At 39.7% G+C, this 24,104-nt stretch overlaps 1 protein-coding gene across 1 annotated transcript in view; it reads right to left on the bottom strand.

The window, feature by feature from the left end:
* Positions 1-307: 307 nt before the first annotated feature.
* CD2 (CD2 molecule) overlaps positions 308-24,104 on the bottom strand; it is a 37,294-nt gene continuing 13,497 nt past the window's right edge. Inside the window, exon 4 of the mRNA XM_044676028.1 lies at positions 308-701. Within this exon, the coding sequence (XP_044531963.1) occupies positions 406-701 (296 nt within the window). The 3' untranslated portion in view covers positions 308-405. The remainder of the gene's footprint in view (positions 702-24,104) is intronic.

Here is a 24,104-nt window from a genome sequence, read left to right as displayed (position 1 = left end):
CTTGTCAAAGGCAAGAATTGCTTGAACCTCTGAGGTCCCTTCTAGCTCCCGCTCGATGGTCCCTATGATCCATCCTCTTAATGGTCACAACTTAGCAGCTTTTCCCTCCCTTGACACTGAAGGAGCCCTATCATGAGACCACAATTCCCTGGGCCACTTTGATTCCCATAGTTTGATGTTATTTCATTCTCCCTTACAAAAGAGTAGATGTGTACTCGGTCACTGTCCATAGTCAGTGATACTTGGGGAAAATATTAGCCCAACAGTAGAAAACACTTATAGGAATTTGTGCCATGAAGAGGGAAAACTCTGCAGTATAGTTTATTTGGAATGATCTTTTTACATATATTCACAGATGGGCCAAAGAGGAAACTTCCCCAGGAGAAATAGTCATTTCCCCTTTTCTTAATGAGGAGGCTTTGGCTGATTTCTAGGTCTAGGCAAAGGAGGGCCAGTTTGGTGCTGGACTTTCGGAGAAGGCCTTCTTAGCTGCTGATGTTGCTGTTGCGGATGATGACAAGGAACAGGGGGACGGTGACCAGGTACCTGGAGACGATGACCAGTTGCCTGGGGACGGGGACGACTTGGTTGCTGAGGATGGCGACCACCAGATAGTTGTGGATGTTGACCTGGATTCTGATGAAGCTTTCGACCTTTCTCTTCTTTATTTACTCTGGAGATATTAATCTCCACATTCTGATCTGTAGCTATAAAATGAAACAAGATGCATTTTAAGCCTTTAAAGAAGTGGTCTTAATGTAATATAAAATCTGGAGGGTTGCAAGTTGGAGGATTACACTGGAGATGTATGTTCTCATTCTGCTCCCAGGGACAATGCCATCAGACTCCCCAGGGCAAGGGTTCTTAGACTAGAATCATATTTTTATAACTGTATTTATATTTATAACTGTATTTTATAACTATATTTCATAATTTCATAACTGTATTTAATAAACTTTATTTTAGCAATTTTAGTTGTTTTCCTTTGTAACTCTATGTATTTTATTTTATGCATTTAAAAGCATTATTCTGAGAAGGAATTAATAAGTTTTATGAGAATGCCAAAGGGGTCTCTGACACACAAAAATGGTTAATATCTCCTGACCTGGGTCACATAGAATTTTAAGATTTTAGAGCTGGAGGAAACCTTAGAGAGAATGCAGTCCAGCTTTTTCATTATATATTACCTGTTTGTTTTATATATATATATATATATGAATAAATTAGAATTTATATTTAGAATAGGTATATTTTCACTTATATTTATATGACAAATTATAACTTATTTATATGTGATATAATATGTTCATATAATATTACATATATTTCATCTATATAATAAGGAAATTGAAGGCAAGAGAAGGACAGTTGTGCAAAGAGTCTCCAAGACAAATTAACCTTTTACCAAACTCCATTTTATAATCGAGTTCCATGTTAGAGTGCACTTATAAGGGGCATTTTTGATTGGCTTATAAGATCTAACTCTTCACTCCATCTTCAAAAGGTCACAAGCAGTTCAAGTTCTGAGGCACTGAAATAAGAGATCTTTCCCTGTCCTTAGAATCAAAGGACTCCTTGGCTACCAGTAATGTGCTTTACTGTATTACTTCAGAAATAGCAAAGGAAATCCATGATAGAAATCAATTAATAGCCACAGTGTGCTACTACTTAACCCCATCTCATCTTCTTGCCCCTTAAAGGCTCTAGGTTGGGGTTTATCATACCCAGGTCCTACACTAGATGCTAATGCCCCCAAGATTCTGTCTCATCAGCTCCCATGAATCTAATTATCTTCTCAATAAAGGTTCCCACATCTATACCTCCAGCCCTCTCTCCTGGGCTCTGCTCAATTAAACAATTGTCTTTAGTACATTAGAAATGGACATCTCAAACTCAATAGATACAAAATAGAACTTATTCATCTTCCTTCATCAAAATCTTCCTCTATTCCAAAATTCTCTCCAGTCATCCAGGTCCACAATCTCAATATCATCCTTGATTCCTTATTCACATTCGTCAGATACATTGTCTGTTGCCAAGTCTTGTCATTTCTACATGAATTCCATCACTCCCTCTTGTATGACTCTGGCTCGACTCACTCTGATTTGGGTCCCCACATCCTCGCTGGTTGGTCTCCAGGTCGCAAGTCCCTCCCCATTTTTAATCCATCTTTCACCCAGCTGTCAAAAGGATCTTCTTTAAGTACAGATCTTACTCTATCACCACTCCATCCATTCAATTATCCCCAGTGTCTCCCTATTACCTACAGAATCAACTAGAAAATCCTCTGCTTGGTTTCTCAATCTCTTCACAACCTAGACCCTTCCTAACTTTCCAGTCTTCTTTTATTTTACTCTCTCTATACGTACTCTGCAAATCAGCCACGTTAGCCTTGTTGTTCTTCATACATGATACACTCCATCTCTTGAATCGATGCCTTTTTACTAATTGATGCTCATTTCTAGAATGCTTTCCCTACTCTGCTCACCTTTGCCTCCTGGATTCCCTGGCTTTCTTTATAATTCACCTCCAATCCCTCATTTTTATAGGAGGCTTCTTTTCAATATCCCAATCGTTTATGCCTTCCCTTTGCAGATTATCTTCCTTTTACACTATATATCTTGTATATTTATAGTTCTTTGCAAGTTGTATCCCCCATTAAAAGGAGACATCATTGAAGTCAAGGAAAAGGTTTTTGTCTTTCTCAAAATCCCTAGAGTTTAGAATTGTGCCTGATTTATAGTAAATGACTAATAATGTTTGTTGATTATCTAATACTCCATTTTCAGTAATTGTGACATAGTGAATAGAGCACTAAGGACCCAAGCTCAAATCTGACCTCAAACACTACTTCTTAGCTATGTGACCCTGGACAATTCACTTAACTTTTGTCAGTCTTCATTTCTTCAACTATAAAATGGGAATAATAATAGCATCTACCTCTCAGGGTTTTTTTAAGGATCAAATGGGATAATGTTTGCAAAACGCATAATACATAACACATAGAAGGCTCCTAATAAGGGCTTATTTCCATCTTTCCTTCCCTAATGGCTCAGGGATGGATATGTCCTCTGTCAAGTAAATCTAGACTTCCTCTAATGACTTTCCAGCAGCTCTTTCTTCTATATTCATCTTTCAGCAGAGACATCATAGCACAATGACTGACAATACAAAGACTTGGGCTACATATATCTTTGTCCTTACCAGTAACAATGGGTCTGATCTTGGGCAAATCACTGAAACTCTTCAGTTTTTTCAGGGGCAACTAGGTGGTTCAGTGGATAGAAAGCCAGATCTGGAGACAGGTGGTCCTGGGTTCAAATCTGGCCTCAGACACTTCTTAGCTGTGTGAACCTGGGCAAGTCACTTAATTCCCATTGCTTAGCCCTTACAGTTCTTCTGCCATGGAATCAATGCTTAGTATCTATTCTAGAATAGAAGGTAATGGGTTTTTAAAAAATTCATTTTTCTTAACTATAAAATAAGGATAGTCATACTTACCTCCACCTACCTTATGGGGACTAGTATAAGAATTAAATAAGATGTTTGAGAAATACAAATACAAAGTCAAAAAATTCTAGCTATCAGAAGAAAGCTGACTTTGGAATCAGAGCGTCTGCATTCAAATCCTGCCTCCATGGGCAAATCTCTTAACCTCTCAGGGCTCCCACAGTCTTCATTTTTTTAAAACGGGAAGTTAGATTTTTTTTTTAATTAATCGTTTGACCCCAGTTTCAGGAACACTAAAAATGGAAAGGTTGCACTTTTACCACCCACGAGCTGGAAATCAAAAGCAGAAGTTGGACTAACTAGTTTCTAAAGGTCCTTCCCAGATCCTTTTCCATTATGGCAGCTTGTTTTCTCCTATTAAACAGTGAGTACCTCATGAGGACTGCCTTTTGCCTTTCTCCGTGTACTCAGTACTTAGCAGAGATCCCAGTATACAGCAGGTGCTTAATAAATGTTTGCTAACTCCCTGCCTGATGAAAAGGAACTCTACAGGCCATCTAGTTCAACCTCCTTGTTTTATAGATAAGGAAACTGAGGTCCATGCAGTTGAAGGATTTGTTCAAGGTCATACTTCTTTGTGACTATTTTCAAGCTCTTATTCTTAAATAAGCTCTTTTTCTGCAATTCTGACTTCTGAAAAAAAGAAAACCTCTGGCCAATACTGTACTTATACTTGTATAGTAAAAAATTTTGATAACCTGATCCCTTATTACTTTCATTCAAATGAATCATTTATCAAAGTTGTTTTCAGACATTTCAATCATATTCAACACTCCAGAACACTGTTTGGGGTTTTCTTGGCAAAGATACTGAAGCAGTTTGCCATTTTCCCTTCCAGCTCATTTTACAGTTGAGGAAACTGAGGCAAACAAGGTTAAGTGACATTCCCAGGGTCGCACAGCTAATAAGTGTCTGATACCAGAATTGAACTTGGGTCTTCCTGACTCCAGGCTTGGTCCTCTATCCTTTGTACCACCTAGCAGCCTGTTTATCAAAGAAACTTTCCACAAAACATCAGAATGGCACCCTGTACAATTCCAATATAATATAATAGTCTTTAAGATAGATTTAAGACCCTATTTCAGAGAATCACAGAATTTTGGAGTTAAAGAAGACTTTGGGGACCATAGTCCAATGAATCACTGAAAAATGACCCTCAGACTTAGGAGAAAGAACGCTATTCACATCCAGAGAAAGAACTGTGGGAGCAAAAACACAGAAGAAAAACAACTGCTTGATCACATGGGTTGATGGGGATATGATTGGGGATATTGACTCTAAGCAATCACCCCAGTGCAAATATCAATAATGCGGAAATAGATCTTGATCAATGACACATATAAAACCCAGTGGAATTGCATGTTGGCTACTGGAGGGGGTGGAAGGAGGGGGGGGGGACATGAATCATGTAACCATGGAAAATTATTCTAAATTAATTAAATAAATTAATTTTTTCCAAAAAAAAATGATCCTCACTTCAGCATTGCCAAAACATGGTCATATGTTCATCTATCATGTCAGTCAAGGGTCAGTCAATAAACCCTTATTAAAGTGTCTACTATATGCCAGGCACTGTGCTAAGCTCTGGAGATACAAAGAAAGTCCAAATTAGTCTCTGCCCTCAAGGATCTTATGGTCTAAGGAGGGAGACAACATCCCAACTGCTCTGTCCAGACAAGATATAGACAAAATCAATTAGAAAAGATCATCAGAGGAAAGGCATTCCAATGAAGGGTGATCAGGAAGGGCTTCCTGTAGGAGGTGGAATTTTAACTAGGATGTGAAGGAAATCAAAGAAGCAGAGAGGAAGAGAGAGTGTACTCCAGGCATGGGGAGGAACAAGAGCAAAGTCTTGGAGTCAGAACATCATCAAACTTTTTCTTGAAATACTCTAGTGAAGAGAAACCCACTACCTCCCAATGTCTCTCATTCACTGATAAACCACTCTAATCCTGAAAAAGTTTTCTCCAGATGTTGATTCTTCATTTGCTTTATTTCAACTTCCAACCATTGTTCCTGGCTTCTCCCTTTTATTTTATTTTATTTTATTTTATTTTATTTTATTTTTTATTTTTTAAATAGATATTGGGCAGCAGTTCCAAGGCAGAAGAACAGAAGGACTAGGCATTGGGAATTAAGTGACTTGCCCAGGCTCACACAACAAGGAAGTAAGTGTCTGAGGTCAGATTTGAACCCAAGACCTCCTATCTTCAGTCCTGGTGTTCAATATACTGAGCCATCTAGCTGCCCCTGATTCCTCCCTTTTAGAAGAAATTGAACAGGAACCCTTCAAAACTTTGAACACAGTAATTATCTCTCCTTTGAACTTTCATGTCAGAAGTCTAGGCACTTCCAGTCGCTTTGACCAATCCTTATATGGAAGGGATCTGAGATTTTTGCCACCCTTGTTGCCTTTTTCTATAAACTCTCTAGCTTATCAACATCCTTCCTAAATTGTACCACCCATAACTAAACACGATACTCTAATTCTGGCCAATCTGGGCAGGGTACAAGGGAGCTATTGTTTCCTTATTCCTAGAAGCCATGACACTTTCTACAGCCCCAAACTGCATTAGCTTTTTTGGTTGCCACATCACAGTCCTGACTCATATTGAACCTGCAGTCCAGAAAACACCCTGATATTTTTTCAGATAAACTTCTATCTAATCATTCTTCCTCTGTAATATACATGTAGAGCCGATTTTTTTAAAAGAATAAGCCCTAGTTGCAGGTAGGAGGTTCAGTAGAATGAGAGCCAGACCTGGAGAGAGCGCCAGTCCCAGGTTCAAATCTGGTCTTGGACACTTCCTAGCTGTGTGACCCTGGGCAAGTCACTTAATCCCCATTGCCTAGCCCTTACCACTCTTCTGCTTCGGAACCAATATGTGGTATTGATTCTAAGATGGAAGGTAAGGGTTTGAAAAAAAAAAAGCATAAGCCCCAACATCTACTTCTACTGAATTTCATCTTTTTAGATTTAGTCTAATGCTTTAGCCTGTCAAGATCTTTATGGATGCTGGATCTGTCATCCAGCGTGAGAACCAATCTTCCCAGCTTTGTGTCATCTGAAAATTTGACAATCTTGCCATCTCGGCTTTTATCCAAGTCATTACCAGAATTGTAAGCAGTGCAGGGTCAAATACAGACCCCTTTGGCACTCCCTTGGAGACTTCCTGCCAAATTGTTAGTAACTCCTCTTTGTTTCTGGCCTCTCTACCAATTCAGAATCCATCTGATGGTGTTATTGCCTCGTCCTCATCTTTCCATCTTTCTCCCAAAATAGCATGGGATTCCTCATCAAAAATCAACTCAAATTTAGGTAAACCATATCTATGGAAACCACTGGAATACCAGTTTAACAACTGTCAAAAAAAATAAATAAATACATTCCACCAGGCGTGATCTGTTCTTGATGAAGTCATAATGGTGCTCCATAACCATCTTTTCAAGATTGTTTCTAATACCAGTGTATAAAGAGCTCCTAAGAGACTTAAAAAGCAAATGTCACCACTTTTTTCTAGTTCAAATTACTTCAATTCCTTCATCTTCTCCTTAGACATTTAATTTTTTTATCCCATTATTCATTTATTTTCATTTTTTTCCCCTTACCTTCTGTCCTAGTATTGATTCCAAGACTGAAAGACGATGGCTAGGCAAAAGTGACTTGAACAGGGGGCAGCTGGGTAGCTCAGTGGAATGAGAGTCAGCCCTAGAGACGGGATGTCCTAGGTTCAAATCTGGCCTCAGACACTTCCCAGCTATGTGACCCTGGGCAAGTCACTTGACCCCCATTGCCCACCCTTACCACTCTTCTTCCTTGGAGCCAATACACAGTATTGACTCCAAGACAGAAGGTAAGGGTTTTAAAAAAAAAAAAAAAGTGACTTGAACAGGGTCACACAGCTAAGAAGTATCTGAGACCAGATTTGACCCCAGGTCCTGACATTGTGTCATCTAGTTGCCCCCCCCCATTATTAATTTCTTTAGTTTTCTCTAAATCCTATAGAATTTTTACACTATGCTGTCTAGCTGCAACCCATTATTAATTTCTTTAGTTTTGCCTAAATCCTATAGAATTTTTACACTGTGCCATCTAGCTTACCCCCATTATTAATTTATGTAGTTTTCCCTGAATCCTATAGAATATTTTTACACTGTGCTGTCTAGCTGCTCCCCATTATTAATTTCTTTAGTTTTCTCTAAATCCTATAGAATTTTTTTACACTGTGCCATCTAGCTTACCCCCATTATTAATTTCTTTAGTTTTCCCTAAATCCAATAGAATTTTTTTTACACCCTTACCTTCCATCTTAGTATCAATACTACATATTGGTTCCAAGGCAGAAGAGCAGTAAGAGCTAGGCAATGGGGGTTAAGTGACTTGTCCAGGGTCTGTAAGGATGGAGGATGGGACAAAAAGAGCCAGAAGAAGGCCGTTGGTGACAGTTGGTGACAGTTGGTGACAGTTAAGATGAGAGGGAATTCTGGGTAATTCTCCAGGAGAGAAAGGAGAAGAGAAAGACTTCCAGCAGAGGACTGAGAGAGGGAGGAGGAGAACATCTCAGCTCGAATCCAGTCCTGAGGGCTTCCTGAGGATCTTCCTTTGGACACTGAAAACCTGGTTCCCTGGTCAAAGGCATCCCATTGTATCTCTCCCAACAAGACTTCAACAATAGTGTTAGCTAAGTTTCTGGACTCCATTTTGGGAGCAATCTCTTGGGCTCCTTTCCCCATTACCCAACTTGCTGAGAGACCCTTTCTGGTTTGACTTGCAATTATAGAAAAGGATAGAAATAGAAATAGAAGGACAAGGGCCAAGGGGGGAGACGCTTAGGAGTGGGAACCCCAAAGGTTCCCACCCAAGTGATGGACCCCTTAGAAATAGAGAAGAAGGCACCCCAAAATCCCTCTGCCCTTCACTCCTTTCCCCAATCCCTATATTGATATTAATAAAAGCCATTCATTAGTCAGATAACATTCCAGAGTGCCTGAGAGACGAGGGGGAGGGGAATCACAGCTTAGTCTGTCTGCCTCCATCGTGAAGCCAGAGTGACCTCGAGGGAGGCTTGTGGGAACCCTGCCCTCATTCAGAATCAGACTGGGGTACCCAATACCTCATCTTATAGGAAAGCCTCATCCCCAACTCCTCTGGGGCAGCAGGACCATCCAGGTCACCCAGTTTAGGAGTGACACCCCCTCAAAGTCTTGGCAGTGCATAATCAGTGGGAGGGGAGAGCTAGAAGAGAGTCTCACCCTCATAGACTCTCTCTCTCTCTCCCTTCTATCATCACATTTGGGTACTGGCTCTGTTTATTCTTACAGGTCACACAGCTAGGAAGTGTCTGAGGTCAGATTTGAATCCAGCAGAATTTTAAAGGCAGCTTTGCAAGAATGATAGATTTAAGATCAGAATTCAATTCCTATTTCAGACACTGACTAATTGGGTGGCATCAGTTTGCTCATGTGTAAAATGAGAATAAATATACTTGTACTCCCTGTCTCAGAGTTTTTGTAAAATGCTTTGGAAATCCTAAAAAGCCTTAGAAATGTTAAGTTATCTATTTTTTCTCCCTTTAGCTATCTTAAGGAATGGTTGTTGTCCAGTTGTTTTAGTTTGTCTCGTTTTATCCTCACCACAACCCTGCAATGTAGGTACAGTTACTTATGAGGAAACTGAGATAGACAGAGGTTCCATGATTTGTGATATGTCCCACTCTTTCTGAGCCCATTTGGGATTTTCTTGGCAAAGATACTGGAGTAGCTTGTCATTTCCTTCTCCAGCTCATTTGATAGATGAGGAAACTAAGGCAAACAAGGTTAAGTGACTTGTCCAGGGTCACAAAGCTAGTAAGTGTCTGAGGCCAGATTTGAAATCGGGAAAATGAATCTTTCTGACTCTAGGTGCCAAGAGAGCCCAAAATCATTAGCCTTTTATTATGCAGGGACTAAAAATTCATTTTGTGTATTGCTCTTCGCTTCCTCCTCCCTGTTTTTGCTCTCTCTGTGTTAAGATACTAATCAGCAAAGATAAAGTATATAAACACATCCTACCCACAGCTTGTCATTTCCCCCATGGAAATCAATGGCAAGATTTCGTTTGCCCAAAGACACTGTGTCCTAGACCCCATGTTGAATCTTAGCTTTGCTAGTAAGCTTCTGAAGTCAGATTTGAATTTAGGTCTTTCTGCCTCCAGGTTCAACTCAGGACTGGATCCTACCTCTAAAATTTCCTTAGAGGTAGGATCCAGTCCTAAGTAAACCTGAAAAATCCCACCCCAGGCTAGGCAGCCAGATGACATTGATTAAGACATTGAACCTGGAGGCAGAAAGACCTAAATTCAAATCTGACTTCAGAAGCTTACTAGCAAAGCACCTAACCTTTGTCCGTCTCAGTTTCCCCATCCATAAAATAGAGCTAATAATAGTATCTACCTCCCAGGGTTGTGGTGAGGGTCAAATGATGTTAATAAATATTTATAATATATAAAAATTTATAATTAATGTATACTATATAAAAATTGATGGTTAATTTATATTTATAAAGTATTTTATAAACTGTAAAGCTCTATATAAATGCTACCTGTTATTAAAATGAGGGTCCTTTCTTTAGATCTAACAGAATCAAACTTAAAGGTCCAAAGACATTTACAGTATTAAGAAACATGGAAGGAGGCTCAGTGGCTTGAGAGTCATGTCTAGAGAGAGAGAAGGTTCGGGGTTCAAATCTAACCTCAGACACTTCCCAGCTGTGTGACCCTGGGCAAGTCACCTAACCCCTATTGACTAGCCCTTACCACTCTTCTGCCTTAGAAACAGTACAGAGTATTAATTCTAAGGTAAGAGTTTAAAAAAAAAAAAAAGGAAGGTAAGAGGGAGGAGAGACCTCAACAGCCACCTAGTTTACCTATACTTAAAATAGTATCTCTACAATTGGCTCACCCATCTAGCCTTTGTTTGAAAATCTCACAGTACTTCCTGAAGCAGCCCATGCCACTTTAAATTTTTTAATTAATTTAATTTAATTTCTTAAAGATTTAATTTCTTAAATTTCTTAAATAAATTAAAATTTCATTTATTAAATTAATTTTTGTAATTAAAACAAAAAAGTTTTGTCTTACCTTAATAGAAAATATACCTTCCTAGAACTACGAACCACAGCTGACTTCTGGGGCTAGAAAAAAAGTCATCTTCCCTGCCCAACATGTCGACCCATATACCTTAAGACAAATGTCATCCTCCTATCTGTGTCTTCTCTAGACACCCCTCAGTTCCTTTCCTGGTTCCTTTTGTTACATGGCCCCCAATCTACATGACCATTGTGGTCATGCTCTTCTTCAGTGTCCCTACTAAAATGTGGTGGCAATGATCGTGATGGTCATGGTGAGAATGATAACAGATAACATTTAAATCGTGCCTACTGTGTGTCAGGCACTGTACTAAGCACTTCCTAAATATTTATCTCATTCAATCCTCATAACAAACCCGAGAGACAAGTACTATTATTATCCCCATTTAAAGGATGAGGAAACTGAGGCCAAAAAACGTTCAGTGACTTAACCAAGGTTACATAGTAAGTATCAGAATCCATGTATCATCGGTATCCATGTTTGGTACTCTGTCCACTGGGTCACCTACTCTCTTCAAATCCAATCTGAACACAATTGAGCAAACTGTAGTCTGACCAAGAGAGAATACAAAGGAACTCTTAATTCCTTCATTCTAAATTCTATGCCTTTCCAAACAGCCCTAATATCTTATTAGCCTTGGGGCTACCATGTCACAATGTTGGGATCCACTAGAATTCCCAGATCTTATTCACATAAGTTGAGTTGGCATGCTTCCATCCTATGGAATTGTTCTTTGGAACCCAAATGTACAAATCTGGTTTTATCAATATAAAATCTGGTTTAATTCAATTAAAGTTGGTTGGTTGTTCTATCCTGTGGAGACTCTTTGAGATTCTGTCTCTCTCATACAGAACATTAGCTATTATTCTTGGGTTCAATTTGGTAAACATTCCATCTATGTCCTAATCCAAGGTATCAAAAAACATTTTTTAACTTGAATAGCACAGAGCTAAGGACAGATCTCTGAGACATTTCACCAGCTAACTCCCTCCAAGTAGACAAAGACCCATTAATAACTATTCTTGGGGCTCGGTCATCCAACTATTTCTAAATAACATTATTATCATCTGGCTCACACTGCTCCATCTTATTCGTAAGGATAAACATGGAGCTTTTCAAAGCTGATGACCATTACTCCCTATTCATGATTCACGTGAGGACAATGATAGTGCTGGAAAAAAATCTAGGAAAGTGTTGCTAGGGATTTTGAAATCTGGGGCAAGACATGAAAGACTTTTGGAAGCCTGGATGGCGTTTTCCTCACTGCTGCTGATTCATGGGAAGAGATTTGGAAAAGAAAGGCAGATTTAGAAAATCAACAGCTGAAGAAAAATAGAGTATCAGAAAACAAGATTTGAGCATTTGCAATACAACTTAAGATACAGTAATAGTGTATATTTTTTCTAAGGATGGCATGCATATAATGAGAGCTGATAAAAAATACATACATACTTACCTAGTGTTTTACAAATCTGATTAAGAAAGCTTTAAAGTAAAAAAGAATAGTGGAGAGAGAATTGTTTCTATCTATCTATCTACCATGCTAGAAATCATAGAAAATGGCAGCTGTAACATAAAAGGAATAGATTCCCATTAATTAATAGGAGTTGAAATCCGAGAAAGAAGTCAAAAATAAAACCCATGGTCTCAGATGTCCATATACAAGTGCATAGCACATTAATAATAAGCAGAATAAATAACATAAGGAAGAAAAATCGACCTCATGGGCATCATTGGGATTTGGTAGAATAAGACTCACAGATGAATTATGGGTCTGAAAAGATATACTTTATCCACAAAAAATAGTAACAGATAAAACAGGAGGCAGAATACCATTGTATATGAAAATGGCACACAGGTATCTCTTCCACATTATGGGGGTTAAGGACATAGCATGCCCACCCAAAAATTTGGAAAATCCAAGTTAAATGTTTTGTTCTCCCTTCCTCCCTTCATACCAGAGAAGTCTGAATTTTTTCTTTTTCTTTTATGTAGAGTCTACAGTACCTAATTGTAAAAGCTGGGTTAAGTATTTGGTCACAGGCTAACAATAGGTCAACATTAAAATATTGCTACATCTGTAGTCTTTGTGTGTTGTCTGCCGGCTTTCACATTCTTTTCACAAACTAACTTCTTACTTATTTTAACTTTAGTAAAGAAATTATTTTTATTTATAGTATTAAAAGACAAAATAGGTTGATATTATCAATATTATACATATATGTTATGCATTTCTGAGTTTCTAAACTTTTTCTATGTTACCCACTAGCCTTCACATGTCATCTATGGCTTCCACGAAACTCCCCCCAAATTCCCATTTAATTTTTTTTAACCCTTATCTTCTGTTGTAGGATCAATATTGTGTATTGGTTCCAAGGCAGAAGAGCAGTAAGGGATAGGCTATGAGGGTAAAGTGACTTGCCCAGGGTCACCAACTAGAAGTATATTGTGACCATGACTGTGCCAAGTTTAGTAGGTCCCCAAGCTTGTCAAAAATGGAAGAATACCTGTCCCAAGGAGCTAGACCTCATACCTTATGAACCGAGGAAGCAGCCTTAGAGAAAGCAGTTGTTGCAAGGTAATAATTGCTCTATTGATCATATTGGCCATATATCTCTTCTCCACTAGGTTCCATAGTAAAATCCTAGGCTGGCTGGGATAAAGGCAGTTAACTAAAACTGACTCTCTTGCTATTAATGAATATCTTTACTCTCTAATCACTAAATATTTGTTGTATTGAAGTTGATATAAATTAACCCTATTAAACAGGCTAATCCTTATGTAGAAACCACACTGGCTATGCCACAATGGCCTCTCAAGTGAACCCCCAAGTGTGGAGTAGTAAGCAGGGTGTCTGCTCACTTCAACCTCCGCAAAGTAACTGCCAATTCTTCTCAACTGCCCCCTCACCCAAAGTTCTCTAGGGGGGTCCCCTGGAATTGTGGGTGAGGCTGTCCCTGTATCTTTGCAGGGATTCCATGCTTTCCATCTCCACATAACAATATGAGGTCAGATTTGAACCCTGGTCTTCCTGGCAATCAATGCACTGAGCAAACTACTGCCCCCACCATTTATTTTTTTATGCCAACCTTGATGGGGAAAGTCATGATGTGAAAGGGATACCTGTACTTGTGTGACTATATCTAGGGATCAGAATGGAAAGTGGGGTTAGAACATTTGATTAAAGTCAAGAGAGAGAAAACCTGGAGAAATATCAAAAAGCAGCCACCAACCCCCCTCCCTCGGGATTTCCTTCGATTGGGGAATGGCTGAACAAATTTTGGTATCTGTTGGTGATGGAATACTATTGTGCTCAAAGGAATAATGAACTGGAGGAATTCCATGTGAACTGGAAAGACCTCCAGAAATTGATGCAGAGTGAAAGGAGCAGAATCAGGAGAACATTGTAAACAGAGACTGATATACTGTGGTAAAATCGATTGCAATGGACTTCTCTACTAGCAGCAATGCAATGACCCAGGACAATTCTGAGGGACTTATGGGAAAGAACACTATCCACATCCAGAAAAAGAACTGTGGGAGTAGAAACACAGAAGAAAAACAACTGTTTGATCACAGGAGTCGATGGTAATATGATTGGGGATGTAGACTCTAAACAATAACCCTAGTGCAAATATCAATAATATGGAAATAGGTCTTTATAAGTGACGTATGTAAAAACCAGTGGAATTGTGCCTTGGCTCTGGGAGAGAGGGAAAGAATTTGAGTCCTGTAACCATGGAAAAATGTTCTAAATTAATTAATTAAATAAAAATTTCAACGGCCCTTGAAGTTAAAGACTTACTTGTATTTACTTGATAACTCATTTGTATCTTCATGGCACATCGTAAGCATTTAGTGAATATTCATCATTCTTTCTGGAATTTACCACCCCAGATGTCAACTACTACACTTAGGGTTCAAGGTAAAAGTAGGTAAAATCTCCTAAAACTATACATTAGCTCACCAACTCCTGCCAATGTGCTTCCCATTAGCAGTCAGCCAATAGACACAATTAGCTCCTAGCAAGGTCATTTACTGAGATGGATATGAGAACAAAAATCATAAAACACCTCCTTATAAACCTTGGCCACATTCTCTCTCTCCTCACAAGGGGTCCATGGGGAGGTGGAGGAAAACTGAGAATGTGATGCTCATGAATCATATAGGAAATACATATGGCCAAGGCAAGTCACCGCTGTGGCTGCAGGGACCGATCATCTAGTTTCTCTCTTCTTAGCTCTAGCCCAGATCCAGCATCTCTGCTGGGCAAATTGCATAATCAAGCTCCTAGAATCTTCTCTCCAACTGCACTCCAGAACCCTTTCTTTATTGTCAAGAAAAACTCTACATCCAGTCTTTCTGGGCCACTAGAGATCCTGCTCGTGGAAGTTGTTTTCTCCTTCAAGTTACTAATTCTCTGAATCTATGTCTATCTGGAGGGTATAATCTTGCACTTTGAAGCAATGTCTCCTACAGATTGAGTAGCCTCCCTTCAAGCTATATGACCAGTAGTAGGGTGGTGGAGAAATCTCCTCTTCCTCCCAGCCACCCACAGTGGTCTCCTCCAAGGTGCTTCCTGGCATGTATTCTTCTAAAACTTTTGAATGAATCCCAGATTTGTTTATTCGTTGTTGTTGAGTCATGCCCAACTCTTCATGACTCCCATATGGAGTCTTCTTAGCAAAGATACTGGAATGGCTTGCCATTTCCTTCTCTAGTGGATTAAGAAAACAAGGGTTAAATGATTTGCCCAGGGTCACAAAGCTCCTGTGTGTCTGAGGGCAGATTAGAACTCAAATCTTCCTGACTCTAAGCCCTGGGCTCTATCCACTAAGCCAGTGGATTTTTTGGCCTACTGCCCCCTTTCCAGAAAAAATATTACTTAGCACCCCTGGAAATTAATTTTTTTTTAAAATTTAATAGCAATTAATAGGAAAGATAAATGCACTTGTGGCCATCACTGCCCCTCTGGATTGCTGCAGCACCCACCAGGGGGCAGTGGCACCCACTTTGGGAATCAAAACATTAAGCCATCTCACTGCCTTATTTATTTAAAGCCTTGCAAAGCCACGTCCAATGGAATTGTTCCCTTTAATTCCATTATAGAATAGTGCTCACATTTCATAAAGGGATGACTAGATGTTAATACCTTCTTAACATTTTAACACCTCATTACCTCAGTCATACTTGCCTTCTAAGACTACATTAACTATGAGACAGGAAATAAATCCTCCTTCCCTTACAAATTCTTGTTGATTGATTAATATCATGGACTGATAGCTGAGTTATCAGGAAGTCTTCTTTCACTGCTCCTTAATGGATGAATGATCTCTCTTGAACTAACCTTTGAAGCTATATTATCATTCTTTTGGAGTCAATCAACAAGCACTTATTAAGTATTTACTAGGTGTCAAGCCCTCTGCTAAGTACTAAAGATGGAAACACAAGCAAAAATAAACAATCCCTGCCCTCAGGAAAACACTTAAAAGAGAGCCGAAGATTGGGGGAGGGAAAGATGTACTCCTAGGGCTGGAGGAAGAAGTCTGGAGAGAGCCAGAACCAGGAATGGGACCTGAAGAGAAATGGGGGAGTGAACAGGGCTGGCCTAGCTTTTTCTTCAAATGAAGGTTTTAGGAGGAACGGACCTCTTGGAGGAAGAGGTTTCAGAGGTGGAATAGTGTTCCGGGGCAAGAAGTTGCTTCCTCCTCAAATCATCCAGTTCCCCATCGTACAGGAAGAGTCTCATGCCTTATTTAACTTGTCATATTTTCCCACTTTCCAACCTCCTGACGTGGTTCAGATTTTCCTTCTATCTCTTCAATTTCCTTTTCTTTTGTCTTTTTGCCTCCACATGCTTCTTGCTTTAGGACCACAAGCAGTTCAATAGAGAGAGTCCTTGGTTTGAAAGTTATTGGAACTGGATTAGAATCCTGACTTTGCTAGCATTCCCCCCTTATCATCTTGATCAAGTCCTTTAACCTCTCCAGACCTCAGAGGATCCTTAACCTATGAAATCGAGTAGGACTCTCTTATCTCTGGGGTCCCTTCCAACTCTTAGTTTTATGACTTGGTGATCTCTAATCCTCTAGATCCACTGGAGAAAGAAATGATAAAATACTCCAAAATACTTCCCAAGAAAACCCTATGGATAGCTGTGGTCACAAAGAGCAGGACATGATGAAACAAAAATAAGATCCCCAGTAACCTTGAGGGCAGAGAAGCTCTCCTCTAGCCTTTTCATCTTCTCTTTCAAAAAAAAGTTTTTATTGATATTCTTTTTTATATCACTCTCACTTCTCAAGAATGCTCTTACCCCAGTAGAATTCATCCTTCTAACAAAGTACAGTTAAGCAAAACAAATTAACTAAATGGCCACATCTGACAAGGCATGCCTCACTGCACACCTGTAGCCCACCACATCTCTCTTGAGAGGAGAGAGGATTGCTTCAGTGTCATTCTCCTGGAGACATGACAGATCATTGCATTGATGAGAGCTCTGTTTTCTTTCAATTGTTTATTTCTTGCATTATTTTTTGCACTCTATAAAATGTTTATCCCGGTTTCTTTTGCCTTTTCTTATAGAAGGGAGGCAACTAGGACTTTGTACATACATAAGAGTTATTTGACAATAGCAGGAAGACAAGTATCTCATGCTCTTTTAAAATCACTACTGGGGGCAGCTGGGTAACTCAGTGGATTGAGAGCCAGGCCTAGAGACAGGAGGTCCTAGGTTCAAGTCTGGCCTCAGACACTTCCCAGCTGTGTGACCCTGGACAAGTCACTTGACCCCCATTGCCTACCCTTACCACTCTTCTGTGTATTGGCTCCAAGACAGAAGGTAAGGGTTTTTAAAAAAAATTAAAAAAAATAAAATCACTACTAAATTTCCCTTGCCAAGTAATAATAAAAATTAATGTATATATAGTGCTTTAGGTTTGCAAAGAACTTTACAAATATCATTTTTATCTATACAACAAACTAGAATGTAGGTGCTATTATTCTATTATTCAGGGAGTATCCTTTTATTTTAACTTTTTAAAAGGAATTGTGTATATTTATAGTATTAAAAGATAAACTATCTTGTTATTATACAATACCATACATATTTTACAGATGAGGGAACTGAGGCAACCAGGGGTTCAATGACTTAGCTCAGGGTTGCACAACCAGTAAATGGCTGAGGCTGGAGTTGGACTTAGTTCTTCCCAACTCTTGGTCAAGCACTCTGTCCATTTCCCCACCTCACTTGCCTTCTATTCTTTCTGGAAGGGAAATTGTCAGCTCTCAGCCCTCTGTGGACTCTCACAGCAAATTGTTGCCCACTCAACTACCTGAATGCCAATGAGCAGCTCCCTGGCAACTAGTCATGAGAAACTGAGCCCAGCTGGTGACTCTGAGAGAGATTCTAGCTGAATCCGGTGACCAGCCAACTTCATACCTCTTCCTACCTTTTCTATCCTCTCCCAATGACTGGAGAAGAGAAGCCTCCTCCCATCTTTCTGCTTCTTTGATGCTCATCATCTGTTCTCTCCTGGAGAAGCAGTTCATTCTTGCAAGAGTCCTGGAAGTAGAATCTGAACCAAGACCCTAAGGGGGAATCAGTGAAACATTGATTTACTTTTTTCCCTGGATCAGTTGGTTCAGAAGAATCATTCCAACACTGCCTTCACTCCAGGCAGGGACAGAATGCAATCAGCTGCCCCATTCACACTCCTCTCATCGCCTGAGATTCTTGTCCTCACAACTTGCCTTAAATGCTACATATGTGTATATATTTGGCCCAGGACTGTCCAGCATCCAAGGAGGAAGGAGGTACTGTGCTCTGTGAGCAAAGCAGACCCGCAGTAGCTCCAAGACAATGTGAGATGAGCAAATTTAGAAACCTCTCCAGCTCCAGGGTTCAGGGGACTATTTGTGCCCAAGCTGGGCTACAGCCTTTGAGCTTCTATTGCTCTGATCAGCCATAGTCGAACACACTGTACTTTGATCCGAATGACGTCGTGATATCATTTTGGTCCTCTTTTTAAGTACAGCGGACAACAACAAACACACATATATACCTAGGATGCTGGAAGCCTTCTTCTGAGGCAACTAAGGTGGGGTAAAGGAGTCATGAGGTCCTGAATTCAAATCCTACCTCCAGGCTATACGCACACACACCAAATTGCATATATATGTTTATATAGACAAAATATTCCAAAACTCTCATAAAATGGCACTAAGATCATGTATATCTAGATCTATCTATATAAATATATATAAACATATCTGTATATATTTGTGTATAAATATATAATATAATACAATATGATATAATAAATATATTTATACATAGTTATTTTATTCTCACAAAACCCTATGAAATCAATGATATAATTATCACCATTTTACAGAGGAGGAAACTGAGGCTGAGAAAAGTTAAGTGACTTACCTAGGTATCCTGGGATACCTAATTGTGGCATATGATTGGGATGGAATACTACTGAGCCATTAGAAATGAAAAGCAAGTTAATTTTTTTTAATGGAAAGACCTACATGAAATTATGAAAAGTGAAATGAGGGGGCAGCTAGGTGGCTCAGGGGATTGAAAGCCAGCCTTAAAGAAAGGAGGTCTTGGGTTCAAATATGAGATGTGTGACCCTTAACCTTCATTGCCTAGTCCAGTGATGGTGAACCTTTTAGAGACCAAGTGCCCAAACTGCAACCCTCACACCACATGTGAGTTTCCCACCTTCCCAAACACAGGAAAGGGAGGAAGAGCTCCCTTTGGGCTTCTGGGCAGAGGGGCAGGTGATGAGAGAAATGTCCTCAGGCATGCATGGAGAGGGGGAACCCCTCCAGTACGCTCCGGCATGCATGCCATAGGTTTACCAACACAGACCTAGTTCCTTACTGCTCTTCTGCCTTGAAACCAACAACACAGTATTAGTTCTAGGATGGAAGGTAAGGGTTTCTTAAAAAGAGGGAAATGAGTAGAACCAAAAAAAAACATATACAGCAATGGAACTATTGTTTGAGGAATGACTTATATATGTCATTCTCCAGAAAAAAGAACTGATAGATCAAAACAGAAGAAATAATTTTACCTATATATGCATCATTTAGTCAAATGATGCCAAAAATATCAAACAAAATAAATAAAAATAAAATAGAACATAATTAATGTTAATCTGTAGTTATTTAAGTCAATATGTGACTTTCAGGGATCTTTATGTGTGGTTTAAAGTCCCCATTTCTATTTGAGTTTTAATGCTATTTCCCCTAGACCTATGACTTGAAGAATTCCCTCTATAACATATCCAACAAATGGTCATTGGGTTGCTCTCTAGGTCTTGCTCTGTTCATCTAAAAAATGCAGGGCTTACAATGTATGATCACCAAAGTCCCTTCTAATGCTAAATCTTGGGACATTCTGGCAATTCATTAAGTCAATAGGAGAATTCCAGATAAAGTGGTATAGTAGATTCAAGAAAGAAAAGTCACTTCTAATTAGAGGAGAGATCTGGGAAGGCTCCCTGGAGGAAGATGCCTTAAAGAAGTGGCACTTGGCCTTTCTTGCAGCATGGATCCCTTTAACAATCTGGTAAAGGCTATGAACCCCTTTCTAGAATCATGTTTTTAAATAAGAGAAGGAAATCCTCCATTTCAGTTAGAGGTCAGTGAAAATAAAGATGCAATTTTTTCCCATCTGAATTCATAGATCCTCTGAAATCAATTCAATTTATTCAAGGATCCCTTTGGTGCAGAAGGAGTCTGTGGACCCCAAATTAAGTAACTCTGCCTTAAAGAAAGAGAAGTAGATCAGCAGACTGAATGGTAGAGGTTACATGGAGGTACTAAGTGGTGCAATAAATAGAATGTCAGATAAAGAATCAGGAAGATCTGAGTTCAAATATGACCTCAGACACTATGTGACCCTGAACAAGTCATTTAACCTTGTTTGCCTCAGTTTCCTCATGTGTAACACCATCTGGAGAAGGAAATGGCAAGCCATTCCAGTATCTTTGCCAAGAAAACCACAAATGAAGTCACAAAGAATTGGATATCACTGAAAATGACTGAACAACATGGCGGAGACCATTTCAGGAACATGGGAAGTAGTGGAGGTGGCAAAGGAAAGTATAAATTTGGGGAACATCAAGGTTAATGGCTTTCTGCCTAGTTTACCTTTCCAGTTACTGAAATTTGCCACCTCTTCCCTCTCTAGAATTATCTCATACTGACTTCTCTTTCATCCTTAGTACTCTGAGCACCAGGAAACTCAGAAAATTTTCTTTCTCTTGAACACTGTCCCAAGCCATCCTGCCACTTTGGCTCATAGTATTCCCTAAATTTCTTTCTCCCTTTAAATCTTTATTTTTCCAGGGCTCAACTCAAATCATGTTTCCTCCTTGCAAGCTTCCCCCAAAGGATCTCTCTGCCATCTGAACTAGCAAATGCTAGCATAGTTTATGCTCTTCTACTTCCATTTTGATTATAGGCATTTGTATACATTTAGAGATGAGCCATCTTGATTAGTGACTTAAGGCAACCTTATAAAGCCCCAAATAACTAGCTAAGTCCAGGCCAGACCATGATTCACACATCCCATACTGATGCCCGCCTTCCCCCTTGCCATTTGCCCCGGTGCACCTTCCTTCTGATTCTTTTCCTCCTCTAACTCTGACCAAAGAAATTAAATCAAGGTTATCATTTCTTCTAGTAAGAGTATGTCAATGGACTGCCCTTTACATCAGTCCCTGCTGTGACTCAGAATTAAACCTCCTACTCCATGGGAGCATCTAGGTGGCTCGGTGGACAGAGAGAGAGTGTCATGACTGGAGATGAGAAGTCCTGGGTTCAAATTTGGCCTCAGACATTTCCTCGCTATGTGAGCCTGGACAAGTCATTTAACTTCCATTGCCTAGCCCTCACCGCTCTTCTACTTTAGAACCAATACATAGAACTGTCTCTAAGATAGAAGGTAAAAAAGAACTTTTGTTCTGTTACCACCACATATATATGTGTATATATATATATATATATATATATATATATATGCATGCATGTAACTTTTATGTGCATATTTGCTATATGTATATGTATAAATATATGTCTGTGCATATGTATATGTGTATATGTTCAACCAAAAATATGTATATCTCCTCTTCCTATTAGCTCCTTGAGGTCAGGGACCATTTAGCACAGGGGTTCCCAAAATTTTTTTGGCCTACTGCCCCCTTTCCAGAAAAAATATTACTTAGCCCCCTGGAAATTAATTTAAAAAAAAAATGTAATAGCAATTAATAGAAAAGATAAATGCACCTGTGACCATCACCGCCTCCCTGGATCGCTGCAGCACCCACCAGGGGGCAGTGGTGCCCACTTCGGGAATCACTGGTTTAGCTTTTTGTGTATTCATATCTCTAGCTCTTAGCTCAGTGTTTGGCACCTAGTAGACATTTAATAATTTGTTATTCATTAATTAACTATTTCATTTGATCATCACATAAATTGTAAGCCTCTCGGGCTCAAAAGAAAAAATGGCCCCTGTCCTCTAGGGGCTTGCCTTCTACTCAGGGTGTATAACACATATCAAAGTAAATAAATGAAAAATAATTTTTGTGGGGGACAGAACAATGACAGTGGGAAGGAGGGACAGAATATGTTTCTCATCAAAGAGCCATGAGCTGAGCCTTGAAGGAAACAAAGGATTTTAAGACAGAGATGTGAAAAAAGAATGCATTCCAGGCATAGAAGTGGCAGATGGGATGCCAAATTTGGGGAACAGCTAGAAGGCAATTTGGCTAGAATGTAAAATATGGGAAGGCAAGAAACATGCACTGGGGTAGGCTAAGTCCAAATTATGAAGGGCTTTAAATACTAAGATGGAAGATTTGCATTTTATACTTAAAGCCTTATTCTCAAGAGGGGATTCTTAGGGTCAGAGAGGTAGCACAATACACAGAATTCCAGACTTAGAGTCAGTAAAACCTGAGTTCAAGTTCTGACTCAGATACTTACTCCCTGAGTGACCCCAAATAAATCGCCTAATCTCTCAGCCTTTGGTTTCTTTATCTATAAAATGGGAGTAACAATAGTACCTACTAGAGCCAATAGGTAGCTCAGGCCTGAAGATGGGAGATCTTGGGTTCAAATTTGGCCTCAGATACTTCCTAGAGGGTGTGTAAATGGAATTAGCTCACCCTCATTCATTCTTTAGACCAATGATTCCCAAAGTGGGCGCCACCGCCCCCTGGTGGGTGCTGCAGTGATCTAGGAAGGCAGTGATGGCCACAGGTGCATTTATCTTTCCTATTAATTGCTATTAAAATTTTTTAAAAATTAATTTCCAAGGGGCGCTAAGTAATATTTTTTTCTGGAAAGAGGGCAGTAGGCCAAAAAAGTTTGGGAACCACTGCTTTAGACTTTAGCCACCAGGAATAATGTCAGCCCACCCAACTTAGAATTAAGTGGGGAGGGGGAGGTCGGTGACCCACTTGTGATAGTAAGTGACAAATCAAAAACAAGTGACGGTCCCCTGGGCTGTCCAAAACAAAGTTGAGGCTGCCATTTATCCACATAAAACTGGAGGGTGGATGCAGGAATTGACAAAAACTGCTCTCTTTTAAATAGGATGGTAACTTCCTGTGAGGGGCTTTTTGTTTTTTGAACTTGGCACTGGAGGAGCTCCAGTGAAACCTCAAACAGCTTCCCTTTGAATTGTCACGTGGGTAAGTTAAGCTGACTCTCTTTCCTTTTCCCTCTGGAGGCCCTAGAGGAGGCCTTGTGGCTAGAAGCCTTGTTTAATGAACCTCTGTGTCCCCTCTGCTGGCCCTCTGAAGCCCTATCTGGTCCTGGCCTCCAATCCAGACCAGAGTTTCTCTCTCTCATTTTCCCTTCCTTCAACCTTCCTAATTGTCAATTATCTACCATAAAATTCATCCTGATTTGGGTCTTTTATTTTGGAATGGGGTAATTGATTTTTAATTTAATTTTTAATTTTGGAATCGGGTAATACTTACTAGCTGTGTGACCCTGATCAAGTCACTTAACCTCTGACTACCTCAGTTTCCTCAACTATAAAATGAGACTAAAAATAGGACCTATTTCCCAGAAGATCAACTGAAGAAAAGCTTGTTGTTGCTTGAGGTTCGTGAGATTATTTGGACAGTAGGAGGGAGGGAAGACGGATTAGAGGGAGATATTTAAGGCGGTGAGAATAATTAAGAAACTGATGGATTAATCCAAGTGGGAGGTAATGGAGGTCTGGATTCAGCTCCTAGTCCTGTAAATAGACAGACAAGGACAGGTGCAAGAAATGACGTGAAGGAAGAAGGCACAAGATTTTTAAAAAGATTGCGTGCCTCAAGTGACGTAGAGGGAAGGGTCACGGATGACTGAGATTGAACGTGGGTGACTGAGAGGACCTGAACAGCCTCAGCAGAAAGAGAGAAATCTGGAGGATGAGTAGGCTTAAGAGAG

The sequence above is a fragment of the Gracilinanus agilis genome, chromosome 4 (genome assembly GCF_016433145.1).
Source record: "Gracilinanus agilis isolate LMUSP501 chromosome 4, AgileGrace, whole genome shotgun sequence".
Classification (NCBI taxonomy): domain Eukaryota; kingdom Metazoa; phylum Chordata; class Mammalia; order Didelphimorphia; family Didelphidae; genus Gracilinanus; species Gracilinanus agilis.
The sequence above is the reverse complement of the archived record's forward strand: the minus strand, read 5'-3'. Positions and strand labels throughout refer to the sequence as shown.